The sequence below is a fragment of the Acanthaster planci genome, linkage group LG14, assembly GCF_054643075.1.
Source record: "Acanthaster planci isolate LZ-2023a linkage group LG14, COTS_SCS, whole genome shotgun sequence".
Classification (NCBI taxonomy): Eukaryota; Metazoa; Echinodermata; class Asteroidea; order Valvatida; family Acanthasteridae; genus Acanthaster; species Acanthaster planci.
In genome coordinates, this window is record NC_141790.1 from 6,780,545 (window position 1) to 6,806,899 (window position 26,355).

The 26,355-nt window shown below is 40.7% G+C and overlaps 1 protein-coding gene across 1 annotated transcript; it reads right to left on the minus strand.

Moving 5' to 3' along the window:
• Window positions 1-1,502: 1,502 nt before the first annotated feature.
• On the minus strand, window positions 1,503-26,355 carry LOC110985286 (importin subunit alpha-3-like). The gene is made up of 11 exons (XM_022246215.2): window positions 26,205-26,355; window positions 21,484-21,603; window positions 21,062-21,237; window positions 19,609-19,781; window positions 18,471-18,685; window positions 17,714-17,845; window positions 16,994-17,122; window positions 14,743-14,847; window positions 13,950-14,184; window positions 8,851-8,939; window positions 1,503-7,810 (listed from the first exon to the last, which is right to left on the minus strand). The coding sequence occupies exons 1-11, from the start codon at window positions 26,280-26,282 to the stop codon at window positions 7,712-7,714; spliced, it is 1,551 nt and encodes a 516-aa protein (XP_022101907.1). The 5' UTR covers window positions 26,283-26,355; the 3' UTR covers window positions 1,503-7,711.

Below are 26,355 nucleotides of genomic sequence, written 5' to 3' on the forward strand. Positions count from 1 at the left end.
GAAATAAACAGCATCAACTCCAAAGCTTACGCAATGTTCCCTCTGTTTTTTCATGAGGGCAATAAGCGGTGAGATGACAACTATGATGCTTGTTGGTGTACCGGTGGGACCTGGGGATGGTGCTGACGTTGGAGTAACACTTGCAAGTAGCAGTTTGAATGGTCAAAGCAAAACCCAGTGCTTGAAATATGGAGCGCTTACCATATCCTGTGGGCAGAGACGAAAACGTCACGTCTGCGTACAGATACTTCAATAGCTTAACGCTGCAACGGTTTAAACTCGGCAAGGTGAAGTTTTCCAGCAGAAGAACAGTCCAAATACTGCTCAGACTATAGACCTGCACTCACGGCCGCCGACACACTTGACACGCTCGCCATCTATACTTTTAATTTGCATAATAGGTTAATATGTGCTGACCTCCTCATTTATAATTGGTTGGGAGTTTTGCTACCCCAACGGCCCGGGTGGTAGCAAAAATCAAAAACATGAAAAAAAAAATCCGGACAAGTTGGGAAAGGCCTCGTTGCTACGCCACTCGTGCATGTGGTCTCCGGTCCAGCCGCTTCGCAGTTACACATAAACACAGTCGCGAAGGCCTTGGCGAAAGGCTACCTTTATACAAGCTACCCCATCACCGCCTCGTCCGCGGTAACCAGTTGCAGCTTCCATCTTCAGCGTGCCACGAAATGCTCATTATATAGTCAGGCAATTAACCGGCCTGCAACCCCATGGCCTGCAGGTCTTGCAGCAACAGGAAGAAATTACTGCCGCGGCAAATATAACCGTTTAAAACACTACTAAATCTGACAGAAACCAGCGAAGTCCTGCATTAACAGGGGCAAACAATGTTTTTGTTAATTGGAAATTACAGACTACTACCTCGAGGACAAGTTTTTTTTTTATCAGACCAGACATAGCCACATTATATTTTTTTTCATCACAGTCACACAAATTTGAAAGTGGCAGCAAATCTCAGACCTCCCATCCCCCAGCCCAGTGGCGTATCCAGGTCTCGTAAGGAGGGGGGTGGAATTATTCCCAAAACAAACAATTCAATTTTTATTTTTTTCAGCCACCCCCTCGTCAGGTTGTAGAACCGTCGCTGAAATAATCTGCAACATCACCATACGGGTGCAACCCCCCCCCCCGTTTGAAACGCCGCAGTTCATTTACTTTCAGTCCCTCCCCTTGAAAAATCTGCACACCCCTGGGTGCCCCCCTACCCACAAATCGAACCAATTTACAATACTGTGTGCCATGTATTCTTTCAAATACAACTGCATGTACATGTGCACCAGTTTTCAGTAGTGTACTTCACGCAGTTATGAGATCTGTGGTAGTGTACAGCTCATTATTTGATGGAGTTAAACAGTTGTTTTTTAACTTCCAAATCAGCCAAGGGTTTCCTCAAACTGCCTCTATTTCAATTTGTATCCGGTTTGATTTACCCTGTACACTAAATGGTTGCACAGTGATAAGACTAAAGACGACACCAAGCAACCTTTCTGAACTCTTCACAGATTGCAAGTGGTATTATTCATCATGCAAAAAGGAACCAGGGATGATGCCAACAAATTCTGGATTTTATGCAGAAATTCATTGCAGTAAAAACAAATTTAATCCTTACAATACTACTGGTTTGGTATGAAGAAAAGGAAATGACCAACTTAATGGCTTGTATTCAGCCAAGAGGTAATATTTTTGCAATGAAATTACATTTTCAGAGGGTTCATTTATTTGAGGGCATTTTGAGTCAAATATTTACGAAACTGCTAAGGCATCATACGCTACTTTTGCAGTCAAAATTTTTATATTCAATATGTATGTACAATGACTGATGTGAAATGTGAACATTTAAAGCGAGATGTGCTCACTTTATATAAAATTATTAACAGGTTTTAACACTGAAAAAACTTTGAAAAGGCGTAAAGTACATGTTCTGTTCTACAGGTACTTTTTGAGCTTGTTAATGCCTTCCTGTGTTACAGAGGCAATCCATCCAGATGAATATTGAGAATGGATTTTTTTCCAGTGTATGCAAATCAATCTGGATTTATGGCAACAATAAAACAAGGCCTCCTCTCATACTAAAGGACTTTAATGATAACCTGTTGCATTACATATTAAGATCACATTAGAATAAACATGCACTCGGGCCATTTCAATACGTGACACAATGGTATGAGTTAAGGTCTACCTTTAGTTTCAGAAAACAAATTAAATTACTGGAGGAAAGCATTTCAAATTCATTTTAATACAAAGTAAAAAATATTGCTCATAAAAACAGTTGGGAAAACGAAATATTTCGCACTTCCCCCTTGCAGACTTGTTTTGTATTTTTTAAGACAAGACACCATCATTTCTACATGTATTCAAATGACCCTTGGACACTTTAATCCTCGCACTATGAATATTTGCATTCTGCAAATCCACAGCTTCAAGCTAGCCAATGGCATCCAGAACTTTAGCTTCCAGCGCTTTGCATATTAAGCATGCCACAAGCCTAATATCAAATGTGTTTCCTTTTTCCCGTTTATATCTTTTTTTACAATAGTACTTTTTTATACAAGGTATCAAAACAGTGGGGTTGGGCTTCGTTTTAACAGATAAAAAGCAACAACCCTCTTTTTTCTTTAAATACATTTTTTTAGTCTGGAATCAGAAGCAAGTTCTGTCTGCATGCCATGGACCCCCTTGTATTATTTACAGTGTACACAAAAGGCTAACTACTCAGTGTACATTTGAATGTTATAGAAACAGTGGGGATAATTGTTTCTTTAATATGATCCACAAACTGCCGCAACAATGTTATGTACAATTACCTCATCAACGATGGGGAAGGAAAAAGAATTAGAAATGGATCAGCAAAAACATAAAAGTCCAGTCACATTCATGGAAAAGTGCTGTCGATGGCCAAAACGTTTGCCTGAACTAAGTTAAAAAAATAAATAAAAAATAGCAAAATTTGAATTTAAAATTACTGAAATCAATCGCTCTGAAGCCCTGAAATAATTTAAATGGCTTAAAAACATCAAACATTCAGAAATTATAAGCATTTAAAAAGATCAAACACATGTACCAGTATTCACAGTGCAATAGGTAGCAAATGCCTTCTAATGATGAAGTACATGGAACAATGACAGGGTTCTTTGTTCCTAACAGGAAGCATACCCACCCATTCCCAACACGACGTACAAAAGCTAAGTTTGATGACATCATTATCTCCTCACCATTTTCATAAACTGAAATGTCAACACTTTGAAATGCGGACACTTCGTGAAAACAGCGTAACACACAATTTTGGTTTTCATGAACTGACACCAGGCTGAGCATGCACACTGCACAAACTGACACGCAGCAGGATGTTTTCATGAACTGACATGCAAGCATGTGGCGGATCTACCTTGCAGATAAAAATGCTTGTAAGGGTTTTACACAAATGTACTCTACCTACACATACTTCTGGGATTAAACAAGAATTGTACCTGGAAGCCTTGTAACTTTGGAAATTCTGACAAGTTTTTCTGCACGAAAACAAACACTGATTGTCCACATGGAGTGCTCAATTACAGTTCTTGAAAACCAAAATTACTCAAGTCTGTACAATCTTGTGCAAATGAAGTGTACTAGAGAACCAATGGGTGTTAGTTCAAGGTGTCAGTGATGATCTTAACACTGAGAAGATAAATGTCCCCAATTAAAGAGCTTTCAATTTTCTGGAAAACTTGTGTCCATCTGCATGTTAGTTTGGTAATGCCTGTTGAAAACAAATCAACCACAACAAATGCAACAGGGGTATCTCTCACTGGAGCTTTTCCTAAAGGAACGATTATCATGGAAAGAAAAAAAAAAGCTACATCAGAGACAGACGTACCACATACATGTGCCCATAAGTTGTGCTGGGAAAAAACACAAATTACAACAAAGACCAGTGCTTCATGACAACTGGATAAAACATGCTATCCCACTGAATTTATAATAAGCAGTTGCACTGCCCTAAACAATCCACAATGGTACTTTGAATAATTGATCATACTGACAATAGGACTATTTGAGGCCTCTGTTCTTTGCCAGAATTGACTTGATTTCCCACTGGCTAACAACAAACAGAGAGCATTTTACGGGGGAATGCATCATCACAATTCCAAGCAATTAGTTTAAGCTATTTCAATTTTTATGAGGTAGGGCACATTAAAGATCTGGAGGTACATTCCAGAGATACCAGTGACTGTTAATATCAATACCTGAATTTTTGTTTAGTGATCCGTTCACCTCCTTTTTTCATTATATTGCGTCAGTTTTTATTGACACAAAAATTATGCAAAGCTTTATTCGTTTCCCTTTTGGTCAAATGGGGTCAACTTGAACATTCTTAGGACTGTTTTGCTATGCAGGCTTGCTGACTGAATGAATTTATGGACAATCAAGCTAATGTTACCTTGTAGTTAACTGCTTGTGATTGAATGCAAGGAATTATGTGTTTACATATCACACCTCCCTCCAATAAATGCATTATACACTGGGTTTATACATTCATCACAGTATTTCCCAACAAAATGCTACAGAATAAAGGTTGATTCATACTTGAACCAATGCAAACAAGAACATAATTTTGTTATGACAAATATGAACACTGCTAATTTGAAACAGTCGAACATATTTGACCTTATGCAATTTTCCCAGTGAAGTTTCATCCAGTCACATTCCCTTTATTTTAGCATTTGTCTGAAGTACAAACCAGCCTAAAAGCTATAGGGATAACATACTTCACTAGGCCACAAAACATGATACAAAACCAACGGTCACAAACATGACTTTAAGCTAAAGCCAGAGTTTCCAAGGCAGCCTAAAACTTTGATTAATTAAGTTGTGTCAACAGTTAGCATTTAAAGTCATGTCTTAACCCTAACCCTCCTGAATCCTTCACCTGTCGGAGGATTGAGGGGGGTTAGGGTTAATGATAACCCACAGTTCATTGTACATGCCGAGTGAACTGAACAAAAGGACTTTTACACTTATTCCGGGTTCCTTTATTTGTTAATGATAAAAATACGTATGGGAATACTTTTTGAGCAGAATGCTTTTTCAGAACTTAAAAGGCAATTCCAAAGCCTTCAACTATACATCCTATTCAATTCACAGCAGCAAAACAAAAGGAAGGGTTTTGTTCCCAAAAAGTGTGCTTCATTTATCAACACCTAGATTGCACAAACATCTCACACATTTTTAACTGCAAGGCTTGTCTCTTGCAACAGCAGTCAAGAGAAAAATGCAGCAAGAATTAAAAAGGCATTGGGTGACAAGTGAGATGAAGATTTCAAACTGACATCTTAGATCTCATGTTCTGAGACACTGGGTCCAACACAGAGATACTGAAGGATGAACACACACATGTACAGTATATCTTGATACTCTAAGCTACATGCATGCACATTTCCTTCTGCAGTCAGAGGGCATTATCCAAGTCCCAAGTCATTTCAGAAGCTTTGAGACATTTGCTCAATTGTGCCTGGTTGTTTGTCTTACTGTGCAGCCTACTGATTACCCACTTAATGAGAGGCTATCGGTAGCTCATTCTAACTGAAGAGTAAAGCAAATGCATTTTCTAAAAAAATAAGGCTTTTCACTTTGCATGTCACCCAGCACATTTTTCCCGAGTTAAACGGTTTGAATTTTTCATTAAACTGACATCATTTCAGCCCAAAACCATACTTTGCTCATGCTCAGTTAACTTCTGTTTGTAAAACTTGAATTTACAACAAGAGCCTTTCAAACATCAGACCAGTATTAAGTATTTGTAGATTAAATAACTTTTCCTTGTGAATCACTGAAAATTCTTATTCGTTGCTTTAAACTGAGCAAATCAACAAGGTTTTCCCCAGTCATGTCTGAAATTTACTCCAATCACAGTTACCAGTTGGACAACTCAGAGCTTTGTGTTTGTACATGCTTACATGTACTAATAAATTAGTCTTTTCTTCACAATAAAATTACAAGAAAATAGTTTTCCTTCTTTCTTCACCTGTACAATTTACCTTCAAATCAACCAGAACTTTCATGGCAGGTAAACAGTGAACTCAATTTTTACACCTGCTAAACAGTAGATGTTCACTGGAATTTGATGGTACTTTCCAGACAGTTTGTCATAAATAACAGATGTTTTTAAGTTACCTGCCATAAAACTTCTTCACCAGTTACATCACTTACCACTCCCATCTGCCTTCTTTTTTACACTGAGGCTCTATCCAGAGAGAATACTCTAGTTTTACAAGTTGGACTTTTAAAATTGGTGTCTTGAAATTGATGGTTGGTGTCTCCTTCCCAGCTTTTTACAGAACAAGTGTGACACTCCGGACACGTTAACTTCTGCTGTGTTTATTGCCTGGCAATGGCTACATGTACACCTGTATGCACAGTTTTCCTTGCCAAAACAACTATAACAAATGTAGATATATATGTACATTTCTGACCCTCATCTACAGACTGGTGTCTCAGTAATTTTTCACATTTGTAATTTACTCAGCCAACTCCATCCATAATTTGAACACACTTTTTCTGCTGACATGATGAACATGGCAGCTGAACATGTTAAATGTAAATAAACTGTTTATGGCTTGCTAGGTTTACTTCAAGTCATGCCCTCCATGTCATGTCATCTTTGCAATTTGTTAAAGTACATCTCTCCTCAGCATTACAGCTGTTACTAACATATGATAACTGTCTAAGAAACAGCATCATTGTTAGCCCTTCCGTCAGTACTATGTCCATACAGCCAGATTTCCTAAGCAATATAATCAACAAATTGGCTACCCTAGCTGCAAAAATCAGCCAGGCCAGTCCTGACATGACTGGGGTCAGAATGAGCCGTGTGATATGATACGTATCGCTAATAAAGCAGAGCCCTTTGTTGAAATTGGTAGTTTTTGATTACCTACTTTTCGTTTAACTTTAGCAGCAGCTTTACTTGAGGTTAGAAATAGATTTAATGCATAGATGAAAAAGACTTTGTACAATTTACTCTCGAGCCCAAATATGCAAAATGCTGAAATCAGAAATGTCAAATTGTTTATCATGCCTTAAACTGTTTATGCAACACAGCATGCTTGAAATCTAAAAACTGACAAACTATTTGACTCAAAAGTGTATTCAATCTCTCCGTCAATCAATGATGCAAGTGTGGACTATAGCAAGATCTGCACAGAAAAAACAAGGGTTTTTTGCTTTCGGTAAGAGCCACCAGCCAAAATTTCATATGAAAGTTTAATACAGTCAAACTTCGTTAATAAGAGCACTGTTAATACAAGATTCTGCTTATAACAAGGAAATTTTTAAGTCCCAACCCTTTGTTCCTTATTGTTTTCATTCCTGATTATACAAAGTTCCTGTTATAACAAGATAATTTGCCACGTCTAACGAACCTCCTATTAACGAGGTTCGACTACTCATCGATGGCAATCGATTCAGTTTTGCAGAAAGCTTTTACTGTTGTAAACATAAACCATTCTGCTATGCAAATCAGAGAAACTGGCCTGTTATGAAACGATCTGATCTCTAGTAGTTTCTGACCTTTCAATGCTGCGCGGTGGCTCTTGACCCCTAGGATAGAGGACAGTCTACCCATGGATCAGTATGACTGGATAAGAGGTCAGTCGTTTCAGTATCCTGCAAAGTTGGAGATACATATAGGAGTGTATCTGATAGTTGGCCAACGTTAAAACTTGAACCCATCGCTGGGGATGTTAGTGTTGGCTTCAAACTCGTAAGCTTGTTGGACAACCTGTGGAGCCAAGGCTGGGTCCTCCTCATCAATCTGTTGGGAAAATGAGCACAAAGTCGAAGTGAACATATGGCCATAGCATAAATTACTGCTTTAGTAGTGTCAAAACAGGAACGATCACTTTATTTCACGCAGATGTACTTCTTTAAGGCCACAAATTTGAGTGTTTTATGTACTTCACATCAACATGTTACTGTGCTCAGTAGAAGTGACTTGTGACAAGCCACCTAACGTACATGTGTGATTAAAATTTCTTTTTTAAAAGCTTTCAAGTACATGTTGTACAGCAGAGACAATCCATATATTTGCCAAGGCAAGGGGTCCTTTGAAGAACAAACTGGTTATTTGTGTGACTCAAACCCATCCCCTAAGGCATTTTTATTAGGAACTTTCCCAAATCCTCCCAAACACTTCATTCATTGGCACAATTTCTGTACTTAAACCCTACATGCGTCAGGGTTTTGTGGATCTTCCTAAGCACCCCCCCATGGAGATCTCAGCTGTTGCATGACCAGTTTTTTTTTAAACATGGCATGCACATTAAGACATTCAGGACAACTGCAAAGTTTCAATTTGATCTGTGACAAATGATTTGTTGTTATGGTTTGACAGTTCATGTTCTTACAAATGCTAGCCTGTGCACTGAGCTGATCTCAGTGGGAAGAGTTGATATATTTGGCCTTCCTATGTGTGGCTAACCCACCCCTCTTGGGGTCTTCCATACTCCACTGTATTTGTTCTACGGTAATTCATTCCAACCCCCCTCACCCTTACACCTTTCGCAGTCGTTCCTACCCAGTTAGCCAGCCATCAACTGTCTCTAATCATTCTAGTCTGGCTTTCATTTATGCCTGGTTGATTTCTTGCCTGTTTCTTGGTCTCTGCCTACATGTAATTTTGCCTTTGACAAAATTCTGCCGGAATCGAAACATCATGCCCTCTACTTCAATTTGTGTATTTCAGGGACACTGAAACCATTTTGGCAGCAGTATTTTACACTTGCATTTTACATTTCAGTACATTTCTCCCCATGCATTTAAAAAAAAAAAAGCACAATTTTCAGTAATACTCACGTCTGAGAAGTAGTGCTCGATAATCTCATATGCCAGTTTGTAGACTTCGTTATTTTCACTGTTTTGTAGATTTTCAATCTTGTCAACACCTGCAAAAAAAAATCCCAATACAATTTAATACAAAGCTCATGTCATGGGACTGATCACGCCGATTCTGCTAAGCTCAAACCTCTTAATATCTTTTACTATATGCTTACAGGAAATTGTCAGTTTATTGGCTTGTCCCTAAATTTCTGCCACAGGTGTGAGGTGTCACTCTCAGGAAGAGCCGCAATAAACCATGATGCAATTACTGGCTGAAATAAAGGGCACTTATGCCAAACGTGAGGGCAATAATGCCATCAGCATACCAAAGTTCTGGGCATTAATGCCATCCCGATATTTTCTTGACAGTGTACGTTCTAAATGAGGTGTATCGACATTGCATGAAAATCAATATTCATTCAGGCCTGGGCAAAAGTAGGATACACATTATACCTAAACATTCCCGAGATTAGTGCCGAACCAGCAGCCAAGTGTTGAAAGACGTCAGCCCGTTTTGACTGTAGCCGTTCTTTCCTCAGCATATTGCCTACCACAAAAACTGGCCAGGCCAGTCAACTGAGTGATTTTGCACACAAAGTAAGTGAGAATCAGGGTAGTCCCGATCGATGTCGTGAATGTACAGTTCAGATCGCTTGCGGTGCATGGCACTAAACTGCAAACACTACATTGCGGTGTTAGTTAAAATACTGCCACGACCATACAGTTGTCCCATGTGCATGAAAAACGTGGAGCTCACGCGTTAGCGCGTTCACATTGATGAGCACTTAGTTTTAGACCAACATTATTGCACGGTACATTCAAATGCTTCGCTTGGGCATGCGCTGTTATGTTAAGTCGTTGGATAGGCCGGCGGGTGTTGCCTGGCAACACTGACTGTGCCACGCTTGCAATCGAGCAGCATGCAAGGCCGGGCCGCTGGTGTGCAGCGGGCTGAGTGTACGACGTCCTGCATATGTATGCATGTCACAATCACTTTTCTGAGGCACCATGCCCAATTGGGAGGGCACCGACGGCCATGGCCGTCAGGAAATTCGAGGCCTGTAATTACATCACCAGCTTGCTCTAAATGGGTCATTTTTAGTGTTTGCCATTACTCGGACACTCTCGATAGAAGCGACATTAAATTGATTGTACACGGACCATCGGTACCGATGGTCCGTGTACAAACCAGAATGGACCAATCAGGAAACAGCACCCATGGCTTGTGTACTGCCAGAGCGTAGCCAATTAGAGCGCACATGCTCACCTTGCATGCTCCACAGCGGTTGGCCTTCCCACTCGAGAATTACAAGCACATAAACAGTGGCTGACCACAAGGTTTTATGAGCGCTGTGAGAGCATGTTGTTTTGTGATTGACCACTGATTGACCTTTAAGTTCCAAGCTTTTCAAACCGGTGGTTGGGCATTGGGCATGTGCATTATCATATTCGTCTGGGAAAGCTATCTGCAGGTCATACTTCCCAAATTATGTAGAGGTCTAGCCTGTATAATAAATGGTGTACATGTACATGTAGACAACACAAGAAACCAGTGTTCTAAAATGTGCAGTCGGAGCTTACAGAGAAAAATAATACAGTTTTTATTCAGTTTGAGAAAGCTCATCGTTTTCTGGGACAAGATAACCGAAGAAAAAACAAGGGTTGGGGTCCGTTCGAAAAGTTTCTGACTGAATAAAACCTTAATGTTCAGAGTCATATTATCAAATCTGGCAATTACATGAAAGCTTTGTCCTGTGACAGACGATAATACACTTACACCTGTCATAAAAATGTGATTCTAAAATATAGTAACATTAAAGTTTGATCGAGCAACAATCTGGCTATGAATTTTAGTTCATTAAGAAATCCATTTGACATTGACGATGATGCTTGAAAAGTGCTGTTTCCCGTCTTATAAATGTGAACCCGTAACATGTCAATCCAATAAAACAAAATCTCAAGACCAAGGCTTAAAGTCGCCGTTATCAAAATACATGTACTCGGTCTGCTTTTTTATTTTGCAACAAGCTCCAGCGAGTACTTTGAATTTTACAGCTGCAAATCAAAACATTTGGGAGGAGTGGCGTGCATTGCCAGAGGAAGAAAAGGAAAACTACAAAAAAACCAAACAAACAAACATACAAAAAAAACAAAAAAAAGCTATAGTTGCTGAAAACTAAAGGATTGATGTTCTGGGTATGCATTTGGGTAACATTAAGTCGCAACAACGAAAGTGACGATCCAACAAAGCAAAGAAAAATGACTAACTGACAGACCAACAACCATCCGCTGAAAAGATAGTACCGCATGCAGTCCCTTTAATTGTTCTTTTTCTTGACAAATGTGAAGACACAACACGCTGCAAATTGCGCCCGCACCCCTTCCCTTCGGCTCTCGCACCCCGCTTTTGACTTAACAAGACTCAAGACACTACAAATTAGTGCCCGCATCCCACTTTTCCCTTCTCACGCTCCACTTTTGCCTTCTCGCACACACTTCCCCTTCTCGCGATTTTCCCTTCTCGCGCACCCCACTTTTCCCTTCTCACACCCAACGTTTCCCTTCTTGCACCCCTCTTTTCCCTTCACGCACCCCTTTTTTCCCTTTACGCACCCCGCTTTTGACTTGACAAAACTGAAGGCTCAATACGCAGCCAATTTGCTCTCGTGCCCCACTTTTTTTTCTTTTCGCATCCCGCTTTTCCCTTCTCGCACCCCTCTTTTCCGTTCTGGCACCCCGCTTTTGACTCGACAAAACTGAATACTCCCCACACTGCCAATCCACGTCCGCACCTCTCTTTTCCCTTCTCGCACCCCTCTTTTCCGTTCTTGCACCCCTCTTTTGACTTGACAAAACTGAATACTCTGCACCCTCGAAATTCGCTCCTGTTCCCCGCTATTACCTTCTCGCACCCCTCTTTTCCCTTCTTGCACCCCTCTTTTCCGTTCTCACACGCGCTTTTGTCTCCACAAAATTGAATACTCCCGCACACTGCAAATTCGTTCCTGCATCCCCTTTTCCCTTTTCGCACCCCTCTTTTCCGTTATTGAACCCCGTTTTTTTCTCGACAATACTGAATACTCCCCACATGCAAATTCGCTCCTGCACCCCCTTTTCCCTTCTCGCATCCCACTTTTCCCTCCAAGCGGGGGAGGTTGGGGGCACAGTCCATTGGGCACCATAGGAAAGCACACATGTACACGTAAACAGAGTGTAAACGTCATCATAAAGATCAGTACATAGGTCCATTCTCCGTGAAGGAAACAGCCAAGTGGGTATTCTCGACGGGCGGATCCAGCCCCATTAAAATACAGGAATACGATGGACAGGCCGGAACAAAACGGGGCCATGGAACCCTCACAAAAAATCAGCTCATACACATGAAAAACACTGGGGACATTTTGGTAAAGCAGTTCACATTGACTTCATTATTTCAGCACTGTCTTCAGGACAATGTTTACTGTGATTGTACACTTGTACAGTACATGGACATGGGTATAATTAGCTTGGTACGTGCCTAGTGGAAACCAGTAGGTGATCAACTGATAATATTCAGATGTCTCAACAGAATGAAAAACAAAAGACTAATGAAAGCCATCTAAAGATGTCCCCGAAGATGTTCCGAATAAAGAACGAAATTTTAAATCATCATGATTTTTATCAGTCTTTCTGGATTCTCATATTGAGTTGCCCAGTGGAATCAACAGAGTATACCTAGTTTGCAATGGTTCAGTTCCGTCATCATACAATACACTGTCCAGTTCAAAAGTTGAAAGCCCACGCAGGCATATATTCTCGGGGAGCTGAGTTTTCAATATCGTTGCCTTAAAGCCAATTTAATAAGTGTGCACTACTCTATTTCGTTTTGCTACGACTTCCACCAGGCAGTTTGCAAATTTTCCCCACTGCACTGTTCTTTCTTTTTCCTTACTATTGCTGACTTTATGTTTTAATATTTGGGTGCTTGACAAACCCAGTCACCACCTTGAAGGTCAGTGCAGTGGTAAATCACGAAACCACATGCTGTCACAGCGCTCGTAAAACCCAGTGGTCATCCCGCTGTTTATGTGCTTGCAATTCTGGATCTTGAAGGCCACTGTGGGCGTGGAGCAAGGTGAGCATGTGCACTCTTATTGGCTACGTTCTGGCAATACACAAGCCATGGGCGCTGTTTCCTTATTGGTCCATTCTGGTTTGTACACGGACCATCGGTACCGATGGTCCGTGTACGATCAATTTAATGTCGTTTCTATCGAGAGTGTCCGAGTAATGCTACTTAGATATGAAAAAAGCTTTCACATGTGTTCTGCTGCCCTCTACAGTGGAACGCCGCAATAACGAACAAGACGGGGTACATGCTAAATGTTCGGTACAGTGGTCGTTCGGTATAGCGAATTTAACTGAGAAACATTTCGTTGCCATGTTGAATAGCGCCCTCTCTTGTTTAACCGAAGTGCACCCTCTTGTGATACCTTGGTTCACTGTTTTTGTGATGTTTTGCCGTTGCATTCAAAGTTTAAGGTTTCTAGAAATGTATCTGTTAATTATTTTTGTTTTTTATTTAAACTTGAGTCAAAAAATTGATATCAAGTTTATCCTGAAAGTCGTGAAACTACCGCTCAGAAATGATCTCTGATGCATGCTGTGGCGAATCTCGGTTGATTTGTGTATCAGCGGCACCCTCTTTACACTATTGTTAGTGCAATGCCACCGTGCGCGTACATGCGGTTTTCTTCCGCACCCAATCATGTGGAGTCGCAAAACCAGCGTCTATTCAATACCGTTGACAACTAGCGGCTTTCCCTTCTAATCCTTGGGGAAATAATGGCCACTTGTCACTTTCCAACATACAAAAACACCGACTGGTTTATCATACAAACGGCAACTGAATAGTGTTCGGTAGGTCCTGTGCACAAATTATTGGGTACAGCCGAATTATGTTTGGTACAGCCGAATGTTCAGTATAGTGGTGTTTCGCATTGCGGGGTTCCACTGTATAGGTAGTATTGCAGTAACAGTTTACTATTTCCATTTAAATCGAGCACCCTCGTTGCATTACTTCCTCTATCACTTACCTCCACACATTTCAATCAAGGTAGCAATCTCTTGGTAGTTCTCCCCGGAAGTCTTGAGGATGTTCAAGATGGCATCCAGACACACTTGAACCACCTGGCAATCCTTGACCGTCAGTAAATTGCAGAGTGGTGGGATGACATTATTTTCATAGAGGGTCATGACTTGCTGTTTGCTGCCACTGATCGTCAGGTTGCTGATGGCCCAAGCTGCCTCTTTCTGCGTCTGGAAGTCTGACTGTTTGCAAAACATGCAGTGAAGAACATTTCAAACCAAAGCCCTTTCACAGAAAAATGCATCTTTAAAACACTGAATTATTTTGGGAATGAACTCCATAGAAGTTTGCCGAACCAAAAAACCGCTTTTAGATCAGTTTTCAAGCAACTGAGATTAGCTTTAGAAGAAAAAAGGGGCTACGCATTGGACATTTTGGAGGAAACTGCCTTTTCAGTGCCTGAGTTGTCTGTTGACCAATGTCTGAAAACTCAATTATTAAGCACATTATTGGCTGGTTGCTTATCATCACTGATGGCCTATTTCTTTGTGTCATGTTTGTGCTGGTACTTGGTGTTTACTGAGAAAACACAGTGCCAGGAAAAAATATCCAATGTGACAGATAACATACAAAAACTAAAGCATTAATGATTACAAGCTCAAAAGTCAACAACCTGTCAGTGTATTCTGATGAATTACACAAGTTCTTACACTATTATTTTCAAGTAATGATGGTTGAAGCAGGATCTCTGTCCCCCCTTATACCTAATTCTGGAAGACAGAAATGAAGCGCATACACACCCTATCTAAATGCCTGATTATTTCTGGTAGGAGTCCTGCATTGATGACTGCTTGTACTTGCTGCTGGTTGCCTGCTGTAATGTTTGAGAGGAACCATACAGCTTCCTGTAAAACCAAGACAAATGTAAATAACCAGTGCACTCACAGTTATGATCTGTGTATTTTAGTGTCAATGGTAAATTGCTGTAGGTCTCAGCTTAGCACAACCTGGTCAACAACTAATGAAGACACTTTATATTGAATGATGAATGTAGTATTTTGCCAGCAATAAGCAGACTGGTAATATGACTAGAATTCCCAGTGTATTACCACAGCTAGAGTTAGCACCAGAGACAAATTGCAGTAACACAATCTAAAGTGGCTCACTTAAGCAGATTAAAGCCAACTATATTTCTAATAAGTCTTGGCTTCATTCAATGGTCTCATTTATGGACCAACAGCAAACACACAGAGACACAGTGTTCTAGCCAGACATTCAAAAGCATATCAGGCCGATACGCTGAGCAAAAACCCGAACAGGCTGAAAATCCCTGATTGATCACTTCTATTTTCCAGGGGAAGAGTTGTTAATATTAAGTTAAAGAAAAATTGCAATCAGAAATTTGAAAAAAGTTCGTTTAAAACACCGGCAAAAAGTCACCAGAATACCGGCAAAATGCACCAAAATCGAACGAATCTTCCACAACACGGCATGGCTAGCTAGGTACACACACAAAAGTTCATGTACCATACGTATGTACACCCAAGTTTTCACAGCTCTATGGAGAATCACGTACATGCAGCATGCACAATACTGGTTCCCGCCATGCCACTAACAAGGTAATACAAGAGTAGATAGGTCTGGAGCCAGACTACAGCTCCAGATTGTGCACAGCTACAGCGGTGATGGCATGGCTGGCAGCACAGTAGTTGCCCGATCCTTTCATAGTGTCGCCTCCAAACTGATCGAAGTAAGCTAAAACTATCTTGTCACATAACCTGGTCTTTCTCTGTAGTTTCTTTGAATGCATTTAGGCTTATATCGATGGTTATTTTGATATACTTCGTCGTGGTTCACGAGGACGATTTTTGGTACATGTAAGACCGTGGCACACACAGTCTCGGTGGCCAGTGCGTGCATAGTACTGTATCACATCCATGCACAGTCTTTGTTTCTTTTCGTATCAATCTTCACATTTCCTTCATAATTTCAGTATCGTTAATCAATCTCATTTATTTTTTGGCAGTATGTGTTCGTTATTTTAAGACCAAACTTTTTATTATTTTTGGCACAAACATCTAACCTTATGATAATGGGAATAAGTTTGGAATGATTACGCGACATATTCTTTTCAATAAAAGTTTTAGAACCTAGAAAGAAAGTACAAACCATGGTAGGCACCTGGGTGAATTAAATTAATTTTCAAGTAGGCCTGCATGTGTTTGTATACGTAGAATAATCATACATTTTGAGTTAAAACCCCAAGAAACTATTCAGATTGAAGTTTTTCCAAATGAAATGAAAACCGAGGTGTAGGCCTATTAAGCTAGTTAGTTTTCTTTGATGCACATCAAAACAATTTTGTACCACGGAGCTTCTCAAACAAGAACAAGCTCATGTAAAAAACAATTGTGCAGTAATGAAATGTAGAACAGATATTAATTAGACATTTGCCCCTTTCCTTTGCAAAAACAAAACAAAAAACAAGCGAAGCCCCCCCCAAAAAGTAGAGAAAAGGGTAGAACTTGGGAGTCAGTGTAAAACTGGTAATTTTGCTTTTTACAATGACTGAAAGAAAAAAGAATGGGGTAATGGGCGCTTAAAACAAAGCTGTTATATTTAACGTAATAAATTTGGAACAGTGCCCTTTGGGTTGTCAAATAATATCCAGTGCCCCCTCCCCCCGTATCCGGCATGTCCGGCAGACGCCCCTATCCTTTAATTTCGTCCTGGCTAGAACACTGCATAGACAGTCTGAAGAAAAGTTACTGCAATCTACACCAAGTTACTAAATATTCAGAGGTAAACCATTCACCGTCAACCAAATCAGGCTTGTGACTAGGGAGGCAAATTGACCAACTTACTGGCAAACTGGGCCATTCTTGCAAATCAGTATCACTTTTGGCAGAACAACCACAGCAAAGACACTTCCAACTAAAAACTGGTCATTGAAACAACTCAAACATGATTCACCTTGTAAACTCATTGATCAACAAAGCACGTACCATTTGAACATGGCCTTCAGATATCAGCAACTGCATGGGAGCTTACCTTGTTCATTTTTTCCTTTGGATGTGACAACAGCTTTGGGAAGTGTGACAACGCATTGCAACTCAGTACTACCTGCGTCTGTTCATCTGTTCCCGTGACAATATTACCAACTGCCCTTAATGCTGCTGTCTGTGGGCCAAAAGCAGAACATTCCAGTTTGGATATATCATTTTGATTCCCATCTTAAAAACAGAAGGTTTTCATTTGCATCACAATAAAGCAACCATTTGAGACTAAATCAACATTTCTATTGGGTCTTGAGACCCTACCTGATTCAAAGAGTTTTCCTTGGAAAACTTGTCTGGGTTTCTCTCCCACTTTGAAAATTGAAATTTTCTTTATTGAATTCTTTATGCAAATTTATCTTGTAGGCTATCCCAGACAAATGCAAAATAGGTAGAAGATAATAATGATCTTGCAGCCAACAATGTATTCTAAAGAAACTTCAACTGTTTCAACTGAAGTAGGCTTGGGGTTTCAAAACCAATGAACGATTCATGGAGTTTTACAAAAAAATAAAACATGCTATGTGAATCGCTCAACCTGCTAAAATAAAAAAATGGCACATCTAATGGTATGGTTTCATGGATTCTGCTGCCCGAAGACAACGGAAGCTACTTTTGTTTTTCAACAGTAACGTCAAACATGACATCCCCCCCAAGAAGTGGTTTGAAATAAATTAGTATGTTTGGAATTCTAATTACATTCCGATAAACGTACCTGGACTTTGTCTTCTTTGTGACTGAGTAGTGGTACAAGAAATGGAACCACACCTGATATGATGACCATTTGAATCTGATCGTTACCTCCATCTGTCAGGTATGACAATGCCCATACTGTGTCGACCAGGATCTGCAAACAAAAGGATCCTGAGGTGTTCAACACTTCCACCTACATGTGTCTAGAAAGTCACACTGCACAGTATATATGCACAGTGATCACACTACTGGCCCAGTCTTTTCTCATGGGCTCCAACTTTCCAAGGAGTAAACACTGCATGTCTGACAATCCTCCATGACTTTGACATCTGCGTAGTGAAATTACAACTGTCCACTTGTTAATTGGGGCCTTAATGATTTCAAGAAACAAAATCAACACCCCTGTGACCACAAAGTGGTATTTTCCAGACTCACAGAGACATTTTTGTGTGGGATACGAACGCACTGAAATCCTCCAAAGCATGAACGCTTTGTTTCCAATGGTCCATACAGTCTATCAGCAGATAAGTCAAGTATCTTGATGATTTAAGAACAACAAAATCAACTCTCAAAACCTTCATGTTGGTGTTGAAGCAAAGGACATATGAACCTCCAGGAGCACAGCAATCAAACAACTATTGTTTTGTTACATAGTATCTGATATCATATACCACCATTCTGTTTAATGAAACATAACAGATTTATCATTTAAAAACAGCATGACACGTTCTTACGCTGCACCCCCCCTACTACCAGTTTCAATACAGCTACACTCTTACATTTGTGTCTGTGTGATGAATGAGTGCACTTAAAGCCGGCAGTAGTTCCCGAATGGTCTCTTCACGTGGTGGAGGATCCTTGTTCCGACACAGGTTGACTATGACCCAGGTGACATTGCGAAGGAAGGAGAGGGGTATGTTAGGACGGATGAAGCTCAGCAGGGGTCTGACCACACCCGCATCAATGCAGATATCCCGACACTTTGGACCATCACCTATTGACAAATTGATGTCAGTATATCAACATCCATATGGTAGATTTTTTATGTCACACATACTTTTTTTGAAACAAGAAACCCTTTTGTAAGTTTGATGTGGCAAAACATGTACCTGCTCTATAACAATAACTCCAAAAATTATTTGCAAACATTGCAACTCAACTCAGATTAACCCTAAAACATCCTAAATCCTCCAAATCCTTTACGAAATTTTGGAGAATTTTGGATTAAGGCTGAATAGCAAATGCATGTAAGTGTGGCTAATTGCGAAGGATGCACTGGGTCAAGGTCCTGGGTAAAACCTTGTCAATTATTCTCTGCCACACACGAATTTGTGCTTTAACTGTATATCAACTCATCCATACTGCCCCAAGATACATGGACCATTTGCACTGCCTCAAAATGATAGGAATTGCTGGAGGAATTAAAGGAATGAGGCAGTGGTCACTCCTCCAAAGGGCACATTCCAGAAATAACAGAAGAGTTTGGAGATTTGAAATTGTATCGGATCTTTCTACGGAGGCAGTTTGAGGATTTGAAAGGATTTTGGAAGATGCAACCTAGCAAAGGACATGGGGGATCAGGGTTAATGTCAAGGGGTATGTAAAAAAAGGAGGCTTTGTTTTGAAGTACTTCCTGCAAATACCTTCATCAATGCAGAAAGTATTGATATATACGGCCATCTGAAGCAAGATATGGGACGGAGAGAACCCCCCCCGCCTTTGTGTTGGTCATTGTTTGATCGGAATCTCAGGAATTCTTTACAGACTTCTAGGAGGGATGTGTTTGGTATCAATAGTCTAGAGCGTGTATAGGGATTGGACAGGTAAGGGGGGGGTACCCCTCCATCCCATATCTTGCCTGGTGTATATAGGGCTTGCACTTAGTACCATTGTCTGAAGCAGACCCATTGTACTCACCAATAATATTTCCTAGTGCCCAGACAGCTTGCTCGCAGACATTGCCATGATCCGAGTTTAATAAGTTCACAAATTTGGGTACTGCATGAGCATTCACTACCGCCATTGTTTGCTTTGACGTGCCTGAGGCAATGTTTGTTAATGCCCATGCTGCCTCAAACTGTAATGCAGAACTAGAAAATAAGAGAGGAAGAAAGGACATAAACACTAACATGTTGGCTGAAGAGCCATCCTGAACCCTCCTGAAACTGACACTGTGCGGAAATCCTATGGTAAAGGTACACTGTCTGTCATAAGCACTCACACTTCAATGGGTTAACTGGCAGGTATGAAGACATCTGTGCACTGTATGTGAACACTCTGAAATATCAGCCTATACCTACAGGTGGAGTTTGAGAGATCTAGGAGGATTACCTGCTACTTTACATTCAAATAGTAGTCCTAGGGTATGACTGACTTGATTATGATGACATATTGCTACCAGTCAATGTTGAGGCAAGCAATCGTTACCACATTTGTTTCTAAACATGACCACATCTGGTCAGCGGAAGTGGGAAAGTAGGTGTTTCGAGAAGTCTTTCCTTTTTAAAATCAAGGATGGATACATACATATACATGAAACGTGTTACAAGATACAAATGGTGAAGTAAGTTATCTACATATGAGAGGATTTTTTAAACTGCCCCTCTTTAAGTTCTCAAACTCCAATTACATTTGTGCAGTTTAACCCTTCCATCTGTTTGAATAAAAAGACTACACTATACTGCATGTTCTGCACATGGAAACTAAAATGTATAATGTATTAAGCACAAACAAGTAAAATTTCATTAACCACTTCCTGCCAGGGACTCCGGGATCGAGACGTATGGTTTATATGGGTGGCCGGGGTCTCCGAACTCGGACAAAGGAAACAGGGCCCTGTAACAAAAGACTGTACTCCGAACAAAAGACCAGGCTGCTGGGCATTACCGATATTTTTCAATCTCAAAAGTGGTGATAATCCAGCCTTGTTTTGAAACCGTATACCAGGGTTTGGGGCATTGAGAGCGAGCGGATTACCACCGGGGACAAAAGCGCTCCACCACTGCAGGGATGAGCCACATAGCACTGCTGCACGCTAATCTGGCCCCCACTGAAAAGAGGTCAGCAGTGCACTAAGCCAGGTTCGTGAACAAAAGACAGTTATACAACACTGCACAATCTGGGCTCTGTTTACAAGGCTGCTGGCCTGGCTGAAATACTCAGGTGTCAATGAAGGTCACCTGTCAACTTAGAGTAGTGCCTAAAGATTACTTGGTGCGGCTATAAACGACCGTTAAATGAAATGATGAATTTTTGAAGGATTTTGAAAATGGAAAAAATGATAATCATGCCGGCCCAGCATCATCAACACTGAAAAATGCCCGGGCATGAAGTGGTTAACCATGAACATGTCAGCCTTTTTATGTCTTACCTTTGGCTGTCCAGGCACTCGACCAAGACAGGAAGAATGCCTGATGCAATGAGGTCATCTATTGGTGGATTGCGATCACTAGACAGGAGTTTTCGTGCCGACTGCACAGCAGGGAGTTGTATGGCTGGTTGGTTACTGGCTGCTTTTTGCACAAGCTCGTGGTAGGAGATTTGGTTCTAAAACAAACGGAATCAAGATACATAGCACCTCACTGGCTAAAGCTATTTCTGTCATTATTGTATCTGATCAACCACACTCACATGCTTTGCATGACTCAAAAATACAAGTACCTCAAAGAAAGTCTGAGAAAATACAAACATGGGGACATGCATGCCTAAAAAAAAATTTCAGGATGGATTTCCACCTGTAATTCAAGACCATCACCGTGCAAGTGAATGAATACTAGCTGGATAAAATCTTACAACAGGTTCTTCATCCGATTCCCCATCCACAGTGGGGACATTCCGCCTCTTCAACAGCGTCTCATCTCGCTTATTTTTCCGTAGCTCAACTGTCACCTCATTTCTCCTCCTCCTCATCTCCTGCACAACAAATCCAAAAGAAAGTTGGGTACTGATGGTAAATCATGGGTTTCCAAACAATCTCTGCAGTTTTGGATGGCTGCTCTTCTTATGATGATGTCAAACACAACATGCTGAAAAATCAGCATTTTCCTTGAAGAAACTAGTAACTAGAAACAAATTCCTGTTTTCATTGCAAAGAAAGCTTACTTTCCTGTTCTGTGGCAGTTATACGTATCAAACATTTTATTACTGGTAACATTTGAATCTACGGTACCTCCAGATCAAATTACTAGGAAATTTTCATCTTTACAAGCAGGGCTCAAAATTAATGGGCGCATGCAATGCATGTAAACCTGTTCGATATTCAGTTCTTTTCATACACCGGTATCGTGAAAAAATATCGCGATATCCGATATTATCGTGATGATGTCATTTTCCATTCATAAAATAAACACAACCAAAATCACCATGTCTCGAGTGACATGTAAAAAAAAAAAAAAGATGTACTGGCCTACTTATTATTTCTACATTAGTGTTGGGCGGTTCCAGAGTTCTCAGAGCCGGCTCCGGTTCCACCTAAGGATCGAGATTCTGAGTTAGAACCGGCTCCCAAAGATAAGAAAAATATAAGGTTTAATAAAACACATTAAAAATCTGTCACTGCCATGACGCGCGCATCAAGCCAGTGCCATCGCCACTGCACTCACAACAGACTGGCTTTTGGCCTTTCGTGGGCCACGCATGCAATAACTAATGTGGTTTGGTACCCAGACACAACGGTATTTTACAGTTCATTAGTGTTCTTCCTTGTGTGGAAGGGTGCCTTGCTAAATGTACAGCATGCTTATACAAGTACACGCGGGAGCGGCAGTGACTTGGATTCGATGTTTGCAGTAGTCACGGGCGCTAAGCCGTGACTGGGACTCGGATTTGATGTTTGGAGTCGGCTCTTTGAATGTACATGTAGAACCGCCAATGGTGGGTACCCGGTTCTTCACAAAGGCAGAGCTGCCAATTCCAATTTTTTTGTGGAACCACGGTTCCACTCGGAACCGGGATTACCGCACAAGCCTATTCTACATTTAGAACTCTCATATGGCGCTGGAAAGCAAATTTTAACATGGAAATTGTAGACATTAAATTATCATATATCATATCATGGCACCATACAGAAAAAGCCAATTCCCTGCACATATTAGCAATAAAGTTCGCTCAATAAGGCAACTCCCAAAATGGACAGAGCACATGCGTGTTAGTAGAGGGGCTACTGGTATTGACATCCTCACCTCATTTCGAAGTTGTCATTTATTTCTCATAAGTCGGCATGTTTCACTTGATCCCTTTTCTACAAGACCACAAAAAATCCTTCTTGTAAGTCGGCAATAAAAATATTGCGCTTTAGTATCAGTTTCCTTCGCCGTAGTTGCCTACATCTAGAAGCATCAAACGATAAGCCCCACACTACTACTACTACTAGTGATGCATGTGCTTGGTTGAATCCGTCCATACCAGGGACCACTCTTGTGCTAAACGCATGCGCTCTGTCCATTTTGGGGGTTGCCTTATTGAACGAACTTAATCAGGCCTTGCGTTAACTTTTTGTCCTGGCTGGCCCACTGGGCTAGTTAACTGGATATTTTACTAGCCCGTTTAGAGTTTTAATAGCCCTTACATAAAAACTTAAAACCCCAAGTTTGTTATCAGCTCACCAATAAAGAATTTGACATTTCATAAAATAAAAGGCTGATAATAGTTAAATATCGCTTGATTCACTGGTAACAAGAGTCGGGAACAAAATCACCTCTTTGCTCCAGCTTTCCCCTGATTTGGGTTGCTTACATTAGGCAAAAATTGCCACTTTTTGCTTACTTTCTGAGATTTATATTGATATATAGATTTATATTGAATACATGTAGTTATTTTGATCTAAATGTTAACAAGTTGCCTTATAAATTCTGAATTTTTCATTAGCCCACCGGGCAACCAAGGAACCAAGTTTAGGTAGCCCAGAGCAGTTTTAGCTGGAATTTGTACGCTGGGCTAGTACTATTTCAAGGCCTGTTAACATGTAGGCCGTTTTCCAATACTCGACTTCGTCTCCATTCAGGCTTCAACTGTTTTTTTACTACCTGACTTTGAAATTGTAAGCGTAATAGCAAGTTTGATAGTGGCACAAAACATCAAGTAAGATGCAAAAGAGCCAAACACTACAGTTCTTCAATTTAATTGAAATATTTCAGGCCCACAATTGGGAATTTGTTTTGGAGACGGAGCCTGAGACGGAGACGAAGTTGAGTGTTGGAAAACAGCCGTGTACGTATGGGCACGCGGGCACAGTATGACAGTCTCGAGTCCCACGAGAGAGACCAGACTTATGTGTAGCTGGAGTACATGTACAATACATTACACGTGTGTACAGTCTGTTGGTTTGGTTCTGCCCCCTAATACTTTTAAGACCCTTGCAGCTACTTAGGGCCAACAGTGACTTTGTGGTTGGAGATTTTCAGTGGAGTATTTGTGTGGCCTAAATGCAGTAATGCATGCAGGGCCCAACACGTGGTGCATTGACTTCCCTATGTGCATGTACAGTACATCGTTTGGAGCTTATCGCGATAATTTTTGGCATATCGATTTGCATGATATCCTAATATGTGTTTTTATGAACGATACGATATCCGGTAGCTAGTGGTACTGAGAGTGACATAAATTAGTTCACTGCACAATGCACCAATATGCACCACTGCATACTGGTGCATTTAGCAGGGTACCCATGTGAGGTTTGGTGCATTCTACTGCCTTTAGCAGGGTCTTTGGCAAATGCCCCTTGGGGGTTAGGGTTAATATTTAGAAACTTGTAAGCTATAATTCAGCAATCCTAGTCAATGAATTTTGGCATTAACTTTTGGAAAGGTTTTACTCTATCTGTCCCATAAAAATCATACACTTGTACATATCTTCAAGATGGAAAATACTGACTACAATAGAGGATGACTGATGAAATTGGACAAATTTTGACCACAAAATACCAGCCACGAAAATAGCATTTTCAGCTGTTTTAGAGGATTGAGGCAGTAGGCACACCTCCAAGTAACATTTTCAAGAAATTTTGGAGGATTTCGGAAGATTGAGGAAGAATCTAATTTTTTTCACCCCCAAATTAGAGGATTCTGGAGGATTGAGGAAGTTCCGTAGCATAAAGGGCCTAGGGGGTTAGGGTTAATATATCATTTTGAGCAATTTTCTGACTGTTTCTGTCTTTTGGTCTCTAGTTTGTCACCTCAAGATGTCCATTCATTTACTGCAATGATTCATTCCCAGTTGTTGAACAGGTGATTAAACAATCAGGATCTGTTTGGTCTAGGAACCAGACAGCAAAACAGAGTGATCCAAACTTCTGTTTTGTCAGTGACTTTGTATCACTCAAGATGAAGCCTTGTGTATGTGTGATCACAGTGAATAAATTGAAAGAAACAGCTATAAGGTATATTTATGAGTTGTGCATCATTGTTGTGCAGTGCCAGTAGCACCACGCATGCAGCAATTATTTCACACTTGATCCCAAGCACTACATGTAGTTTAGTTCATTCCCGTTTAACGTTCCTTAACCCTAAATGCCCAAGGGTTGCTGGACCAAACCTTCCCCATTCACACACAGTTAAACACCCATATGGGACTTTGTGCACAGAGGCTGTTGGACTGAGGCTGAGGTATGCCAAACCCAATGCAAAAGCCAGCTGTCTGGCCTACTACTTTACTACTGTTTAATTCTGTGTGGTTGAGGGAAGGTTAGGGTTAAGACTGCCATGCTCTGGGAACCTACATGTACATCTCTAGCGCTCTTTGGTTCCAAGACCAAACAGATCCCATCTGTGTTTATCACCCATTCTATGATCAAGAGTGAAACGTTGTAGCATGATTCCTCCATGAGTATTAAACGAATAGCCATGTCAAGTCATTATGTCTGCATACCATACCATATCATTACGCTACAGGGGGTCACGGTCCAAACGCCGTGAGAAGGCAAGATGGTGGCGAACAGCGGCGCTGCTCAGAGACAATTTTTTCGCGTGAAAAAATCCCTTGAAATGTAGTAAAATGTAAACTCGATTAAAAAGAAATTATTCCTGAGCGTATACATTACAGTTCGATACATCTGTTTTCTGTTTTCAATGCATTTTGTAAGTGTTGACGGTGTGCTAACATTACTATCAATGTGTTGGTGCGTGTTGACGGTGTGTTGACGCTGATTAGTACAACCCTACATTATACATAAGTCTGTAGACTGTGACTGTGTTGGCCGAAGTCTACACAGGCATGATCAAGTGTTGTTTGTAAATCACGTATATGGGACTCTTTCCACAGTATCTGCCAACAAATTTCGCTCTGACTCATGTTCAGAAACGGGAATCAAACCCTCCTTTAATCAAACAATAGACAAACTGACCGCTGTTCACCTTGCCTTGCTTGATCATGTTGATCGCATTAATACACACTGCGTCATTCAGGGGTACTGTCAACGGCTGTGCATGCGCCAAGGTTGAGTCACATATCGCGCGCACGAATGTCATCCGTATCGAAATAAATTTTGACAACAACAATTAGCTCATATTAATACATACCTCCGTATCTCGCCCTTTGTTTTTGAAACTCTTGATTCTGTGGCCCATAGACCCATCTAAGTTAAAATCGATAGACATTTCTGCCGGCGAAAAACACAAAGGAACAGTCGCAAGAGCTTCAGAAATGGCACTACTTCCAAAATGCCGGCGA